Source organism: Cebus imitator, unplaced genomic scaffold (genome assembly GCF_001604975.1).
Source record: "Cebus imitator isolate Cc_AM_T3 unplaced genomic scaffold, Cebus_imitator-1.0 Scaffold78, whole genome shotgun sequence".
Taxonomy (NCBI): domain Eukaryota; kingdom Metazoa; phylum Chordata; class Mammalia; order Primates; family Cebidae; genus Cebus; species Cebus imitator.
Window position 1 is genome coordinate 1,799,167 of NW_016107393.1, and position 8,294 is coordinate 1,807,460.

Here is an 8,294-nt window from a genome sequence, read left to right on the forward strand (position 1 = left end):
TTTTTGAGGTGGAGTCTTGCTCTGTTGCCCAGACCAGAGTGCAGTGGCCCAATCTTGGCTCACAGCAACCTCCGCCTCAGCCTCCTGAGTAGCTGGGATTACAGGCACGCCCATCTTATTTTTGTATTTTTAGTAGAGACGGGGTTTTACCATCTTGGTCAGGCTGGTCTTGAACTCCTGACTTTGTGATCTACCTGCCTCAGCCTCCCAACGTGTTTAGATTATAGGCGTGAGCCACCGCGCCCAGCCTCTATTTTTTCCAAATGAAAAATCTCGGGCAATTATGACATTACTGTCTGTTCTTATTTATTGTTATTAGGTTAAAAATATTTTAAAACTTATAATATCAAAAATATGTGTATATCTGACTTAAGTACTGACATGATCAATCACATTACGGCTTTTTAGCTCTGTTTCTGTTATAAGTAAACTCAGGAAAATTGGAAACTTAAGTAGAAAAAAAAATCAGTTGAAATTACAAAAACAAATGCTTCAATTTTCAGAAAATAATTTTAGTTTTCTTAAGATAGTCCTAGTCTACTAAGCATAGAGGGAGAAATTTTAACATAATGGAAAATAGAACATAGAAGGTTCTATTTTGTACTAAGATGAGTTGTTTCATTTCTTACACACTTTATTTGTAACATTATCCACAGCATTTACAATTGAAATGGGAGAACATTGTTTGGTCTGGTTTTATCTTTTGCTTCTGTCAGTTTGAAAGCCTATTTCATTGTGAGAACTACAGTAGGATCCTTTTCTATTTCTTTTACTGGACTTAGTAATATTGCATCAGACTGAATAACATTATTTGCTCAAAGCTGCCGCATCTATGTTTAAGAAATGCATTTTAACTTTTTGCCTTTCTATCTTATTTTGGTTTTTTCCCCTTCTGGAGTTAAATTCCCAAAGAAGAGAAAAACACTGTATTAGAAATTGGTAGCCATACATAAGAATGATACACTGGACTCTGGGGAAGGGGTGGGGGGTGGTGAGGGATAAAAGGCTACACATTGGGTACAGTGTACATTGCTTGGATAATGGGTGCACCAAAATCTGAGAAGTCACCACTAAAGAATTGATTCAGGTAACCAAACACCACCTGTTCCCCCCAAACCCATTGAAATTTAAAAATTTTAAAAAGAATTTAGTAGTTAGTAGCTCTTACTACAATCTGAGTTTTAGAAGAAAACTTGCAAAGATCTGCACTTATTAAATGTTTCCATTTTCACAAGTTATACAGAATATTCTTCGTCATCCACACAAACACACAAAGTAAATCAAAGATGAACACCAGCCTCCAAATAAATCTAGCCTGAAATAAAAATATTATTCATCTAGAGATACTATCCGTGGATGGGGCTCCTGAAAATAGAAGTGCCACTAAACACAGTGGATATATCTCTAAGAACAGAGAGAGTGCTCTAGTGAATATATTACACATAGATGGAGATCATGTTGTGGAATAGAGTGGTTATCTACCTTTCTGTGTGAGTAGGCACAGGCATTAGACTTTTTATAAGAGCCTACTAGTTTCTCCTCTTATTCTAAACATTATTCATAAATAGTGATCACTTGTTGAATTGCAGTTCACGACTAAGAAATGCAACCCTTAAGCTCCCAGGGGCATGTGTATTTTTGAAAACACGGATTTCTTTGGTGTGTCTTTGGCAAGCAGATGTTCTTATGCGCACTTTGGAATGCATGCAAGCTTCCCTGAGAGCGGCCGTGACCACAGCACTGCTATTCCCTGATAATAGCAGGTTCCGAGCCACTTGAAACAACAGCAGCCTTTCCATTTCTACACAGAAAGCCAGGTCCGCACACTAATTGAACATTTGTCATCAAAACAGTCTTATTTTGAAACTTTAAAGTGCCTCTGTGCCCAGGGATTCACTGTCTGGAAAAATGCATTTTAAACATTCAGAGTACAGGCAATCGAATTTCCATCCTACCCCAAACAGACAAGGTGGCTCCATTGAGTCTCTGATGGACCCTGATTACACCTAGGTCTACCTGGGAAACCCTTTTTAACTTCAGTTAAAAGTGCATAGCTGTGTTTGATGTTAGCATTTGCTCTGGAATGTTGTTCATACTTCTTTCTGGTGGGCCTAGTATTGCTTCAAAAGCAACTTCTACTTAAGAATCTGCTTTAAGTATGTTATCAAACACTGAGAAACATGTGATTTGTTTTTCTTCTTTTCTCTCAGGAAGCTGACAGCTGGGAAATTATAGAAGGGCTGAAAATAGGCCAAACCAATGTCCAGAAACCAGACAAACATGAGGGCTTTATGCTGAAGAAAAGAAAATGGCCTTTAAAAGGCTGGCACAAGGTAACACTTTTATCATATTCAGGTTTAGATCATCTTCATAAATAAAGATTTTATTTGCTATCATGAGGTGAGAAACTAAGAATGTGGCTGTATGTGTAAGACTAGATTTTTTTTTTTTTGAGACAGAGTCTCATTGTGTTGCCCAGTCTAGAGTGCAGTGAGTGGCATGATCTCAGCCCACTGTAGCCTCCAAGTAGCTGGGACTACAGGTGCACACCACCACACCTGGCTAATTTTAATATTTTTGGTAGAGACGGGGTTTCACCATGTTGGCTGGTCTTGAATCCTGGCTCAAGTGATCTGTTCACCTCAGCCTCCCAAAGTGATGGGATTACAGGTGTGAGCCACACACCCTGCCATAAAACATTTAAGGCCTCATTTTAACCAAATGGATTGCAGTCTATTCTACTTAACAGAGACTGAGATCTGTAATATACATATGGAAGAAAAAATATACTTACATGTTTTTTGAAATCCAGATTGTATGTATTGTTGTCTGATTTGCTTTTTTTCCCTTAAGTTAGTATAGATATATTTTCATTAAATACTTTTTGAAATATGAGGTATTTTAAATTCATGCATGTATCACTTTGGATGGATCTGTATTATATATCCCACTGCTATTGAGCTAATTCCATATTGCTGGACATGGAAGACACACCTTACTTTTTACTGTTGGGATGTGATGAACATCCTTGCACATGAACTTCAATTTAGTTCTTGGGGATAAATTCCTAGACTTATTGTTACCAGTACAAACTAAAGCTGGAAAATCACTGATCCTGGAAGTTTTACTGCTGTTTAAAGTCTATAGTTTATTCCTCTCCTTCCTCTCAACATTTTTGTCCTATCTCCCAGTTTTAATTTTGGAGAAAATATTTTTTTACTGTATTTTGCCGTTACCTGAGTAGCAAGAATTCGGTCAGACTAAGGAGGAGGAAATTGCCGTACATTTTCAGTTTAAACTCTTTATTGGGCCACCCGGTATCCTGTTTGAAATCAGTGGAAGAATAAGTCTGTCTACTTGCCACATCTGCAGGAGGATTTCATCTCAGGGTAGATAAGTGTATCAGCCCAAATTGCCAGTGGTGGCCAGCCACTGGGTCAACACAGGGAGGTTATGGATTTTAATTTCCTTGAGGAAACATTTTACGTGTTTTAAGGGAAAGACTTGAAAATGAACACATGGGAAATGTTGTCCCGGTCCCCTGTCTCTGAAAGTGCCCTCTTCCTTGTCAGAAACCATCTTTCCTGAACCCATAATATTATCGCAGTGCCAAGGACCTGTCCTCCTCACTGATGTTCTTCCTGAGATGTTCACCAACTGGCCATCCTCCTTCGTAAGATCACTGCTGCCTTTCATTCTGACCTTACCTTTTTGTGTTCCCCCAAATTGATGGCCTTGCTAATCCCTTTCCTTATGATATGCTGTAGGTGATCTCTGCTGAAATTCTTTGATAGATAGAAGTGGAAATACAGGAAAAACAGCTCAAAGAAACAAATTTTCTATGAATTGCAGACTTTAATTTAGCACTTTCAGTCCATGTTTCAGCAAAACTGGCTGTGGTTTGGCAGCAACTCTCTAGACCATACCTTTGAACATCCTGTTATGGGCTGGGAGCTGTGGCTCACACCTGTAATCCTAGCACTTTGGGAGGCCAAGGTGGGCGGATCACGAGGTCAGAAGATCGAGACCATCCTGGCCAACATGGTGAAACCCCATCTTTAAAAATTAATTAATTAATTAATTAATTAAAATAAAAAATCGTGAACATTCTGCTCCATAAATAATAGGAGGGCCTGCTTGGCATTGCTGTCTTTTCTCCTGATCTCTACAACCATGATGTGTTTATTCAGATGTCAGCCCATTGGATTGACCAAGTTAAGGGCAAATGATATTAATCAAGTGTTTTTCAACTGTAGAGACTCTTTTCCAGTGCTTACTAGTTGTCTCACAGAACCTGTAACAAACGGGTTTCAGTGGCCTTCTGTGAATTCTATCCAAAACTCATAGGGGTTCTCCGTGCAGAACTCACAGAAGGCCACTGTACTCACAGAAGGCAGTCCCAAGACCTGACTGCCTCCATCTCAGCAACTAAGAGGTCCCAAATCAGTAACTTTCCAGCAGAGTAATTTTCCACAAATAGGAAGACTCCTTGCATCTGTAGAACTTGAGGGCCCAGGACCCATTATTTGACTGGGCCCTGAGAGCTGTTTGTTCTCTTGTGAATTTCCCATGGAAGAAAAATCAACAGCTGAGAGTTTCTGAGTGTTTGTGGAGCAAAAGCGGCCAAATCCATTCAGACTGGACTAGGATTATCTTGGAGGAGACAAAAATTGCCAAAAATTTCTCTCTTTTTTTTAACCCTTAATGTCGTTCAGAAATAATTTTCAACCTCTTTTATTAATAGTAGAATGCAAGCGTTTGCTAAGTAGAGACGTAAGTATATTGCTAAGCCCACTTAAACTTTCCAGATAATTCATTATTCATAGATTCAGTCCACTGGCTTCTGTAATGGACATAAACATTTTCAGGAATTATTGTGGTATCCAGGGAAAATTCAGGAGTTTACGTTCACAGTGAAAAATTCCCTGTAGACCTGTATAGCGCCCTTCTCAGAGTCACTGGGACCTAACCCAGGTTATTCTCATTTCTCACTTTCAAAAACATCCCAGTGTGGTTCATTAAGAGAATTGTAGCTTCAGGTCCTCAGATTCCCTCCCTGTTAAAAAAAATCATGGTGATAAGACTCCATCCCCACTGGATTATATATAAAAGAATCTTGGTAGGTTAACAGTATGAAACTAGACCTCTTATCTCCTTACCATTTAATGTGACTGACTGTGGCCAAGTGCACTGAATCCAGATACATTAAAATGGTCAAACATATTGATTACTATATGCAAAGCAACATTAGAACCACATTTGTGAATGTTTTATATAATTCAAAATACAGACATAACTGAGGGTGTTTGGTTCTTGCAGCGTTTTTTCGTCCTGGATAATGGGATGTTAAAGTATTCGAAGGCACCACTCGATGTAAGTAGCACACACGACATGTTTCAAAGATTGATTTCGAATTCTGCTTGAAGTGAATAAACACTGTAATTGTACAAGCCTTGTGCCATAGTTACCAGCTTTGTGCATGTCTGGGCATGTAAGATTTCACAAGCTTCCAAACCTCCATGTTCTAAAGTGTGTCTACCTAGTGCATGAATATTTAACTATTTTGATGCGTGTTATTAAAAACAGAAGCTTAAACCTAAAAGTGAGACATGAGTAAAATCACCTTCTGTCACTTGGAGAGAAAGCGCAAATAGGCTTTTTTCTGCATCTCCCAATAAACTCTGCTTTATGTGTGCTACTTTGTTCTTATCAATGTCCTTTTAAAAACTATCTCACACATTTTATTTCTACTTCATACACCTTTTCATCTTGGAGATCCCAATTCACAAAAATTATTCCAAATGGCTTTTTTTTTTTTTTTTTTTTGGTATACAGAGGAGTAGCTTGCATGTAACACTGGAAAATTCCTTCCTTCATCATTGTGTAGGGGAAGTAACAGAAGGCTCAGGTTTCAATTTTGTCCCCATCTCTGCCATTGAATCAGCTATGTCCTTGATCAGAGAAGCAGCGAGAAGGAAGAGCCGGCTGCTCCCTGCTTTTTGGTCGCAGGTGCCCCATTCTGCCCCAGCAGCTGTCTGCCAGCTGATTACTCAGGGATGTTCTGGGTTATAGGTCAAAGACTGACCACAGTTATTTTAGGAACCACTAAATATGTCCTTTTGGGAGAATATAAGCTGTGCAATCTAGAATTATGAAGAATTAGCCTTACATTCTATGCCAAAACAGGAAGAAGATGAATGGTCTTATTTATAAAAATTGGTGTGAAGTCACTGCAGCATCAACTCTCCTAGAACCGAATCCATAGAACCTTAACTATTTTCTGTTTGTTAAGGGGGTATGTGCAGTATTCCACTTCCCATAGATAAGTTAAAGATTACCTTGGGTTTACTTAAATCCAGTACAGAAACATCAAAGCGTATATCCTTTCAGCCTATTTACTAGTCTTTTGATTTCAGATTCAAAAAGGAAAGGTCCATGGGAGCATAGATGTTGGACTCTCAGTCATGTCAATTAAAAAGAAAGCCCGAAGAATAGACCTTGACACGGAAGAGCACATCTATCATTTGAAGGTAAAATCACTTTTCAACAGTTTCTCTGCCATTATCAGGGGAAATCATTTGCCTACACCAGTGGTAGGTAGGAGAGTGATTTTACAGTTACCTTCTCCTCTTCTTCATTGTTTTAGGTGAAATCCCAGGACTGGTTTGATGCATGGGTCTCGAAACTGCGACATCATCGCTTGTATCGTCAGAATGAAATTGTGAGATCACCAAGAGATGCTAGTTTTCACATATTTCCTTCAACTTCCACAGCTGAATCCTCACCAGCTGCTAATGTTTCTGTAGTGGATGGAAGGGTATGACTTTGTTCTATAAAAATCATCCTGAAAATTGCTAAGAAAATTATGCAAATTTTGGCCAGGCATGGTGGCTCATGCCTGTAATCCCAGCCCTTTGGGAGGCCAAGGTGGGCGGATAAATGAGGGTCAAGAGTTCAAGACCAGCCTGGGCAACATGGTGAAAATCCCATCTCTACTAAAAACACAAAGATTAGTTGGGTGTGATGGCACACACCTGTAATCCTAGCTATTCAGGAGTATGAGGCACAAAAATTGCTTGAACCCAGGAGGTGGAGGTTGTAGTAGGCTAAGATCATGCCACTGCTATGCAGCCTGGGTGATAGAGCAAGACTGCATCTGAAAAAAAAAAGAAAAGAAAAAAAGGAAATTATGCAAATGTATAACTGAATCTCATTTGGGAAAACCAGAAGGAGAAGGTTTGCTTTGTAAACTAACACTCGGCAGACAACAGTGACATTTGGCATGAAAGTTAATCGCAAGTATCAATTAGGCAGAAATGTGGATCACCAAGAGAATTAGCAGTTATTTTTCCTTTTATGAACAGATTACCTTCTAACTTCATGTGGCTTTGTAGAACTGTTAGGAAGTGAAGTAAACATCTATTTAATCAACATTCAGAAATCAGGTGCCCTCCTGGATGGTAATAAGAAGACCTCAAAGTCTTGAAAATGAAACTTGCTTCTGTATCTTGACCTATAATATATTCGTGACCCATTGAGAGGCTATTAAATTTCCCCATGAAGTTAGTACAAGTGAGCTCAAGAATGTGACAGTAATATAAGTAATTGCCTAGTTAAGTGATCAAGCACCGTGTTACAAATAACCAAAGTTCACAAACAGTAAAAAAATTTGTCCAGAAGTGACATCGCCATTAAACAGCTGAGCCAGGATCTGAGCCCACATGTGTTTCCAAAATCAGTGCCCTTTCCATTTTACCAGGTGCCAGACTAAGGGAGGCTGACCTTGTTCTTTTGACTGAAATAAGAGTTCACTTCTATGTTGATGAAAAGCTAGAGATGTTGTTTGTTTTAAAAAATCAAGGTTAAGTCAACAGACAGAAACAGCTGTTTCTGCCTTGGATTCAATAATTAAGTTTCCTGAAACCTAACCCATCACACTGCCCAGGGGTGCTCCAGTTTCACACCTGGCACCTGAAATTGAGGGCAGAGAGGGTGAGGAAGCTGGCTGCCACAGTACATTGTGTTCAAGAACGTTCCAGTGAAGATTCTGCTTTTCTTTGTTTGCTTACACAGGAATGTATGCCTTATATATATACAAGTTTCCTTTGCAAACCTTTGAAAAACTTCATAGAATAACTGCAACACTAACCAAATCAGATTAAATGAAACATTACTGTATTTAGTTTTTGTTATTTTAATGGCAATTTTTATTAGATCCTATTAATTATGTTAAAATTATCCAAAACTTTACATTATTTCTTTTTCTTTTTTCTTTTCTTTTTTTTTTTTTTTTT

At 38.7% G+C, this 8,294-nt stretch overlaps 1 protein-coding gene across 17 annotated transcripts in view; it reads left to right on the forward strand.

The window, feature by feature from the left end:
* OSBPL6 (oxysterol binding protein like 6) overlaps positions 1 to 8,294 on the forward strand; it is a 207,281-nt gene that overhangs the window by 136,716 nt on the left and 62,271 nt on the right. For 16 of the 17 annotated variants that reach the window (XM_017532670.2, XM_017532668.2, XM_017532669.2 and 13 more), the window contains 4 exons: positions 2,211 to 2,333; positions 5,320 to 5,373; positions 6,417 to 6,530; positions 6,647 to 6,817. In XM_017532670.2, coding sequence (XP_017388159.1) covers positions 2,211 to 2,333; positions 5,320 to 5,373; positions 6,417 to 6,530; positions 6,647 to 6,817 — 462 coding nt within the window. The remainder of the gene's footprint in view (positions 1 to 2,210; positions 2,334 to 5,319; positions 5,374 to 6,416; positions 6,531 to 6,646; positions 6,818 to 8,294) is intronic. The other variant, XM_037740030.1, reaches the window with a different exon arrangement.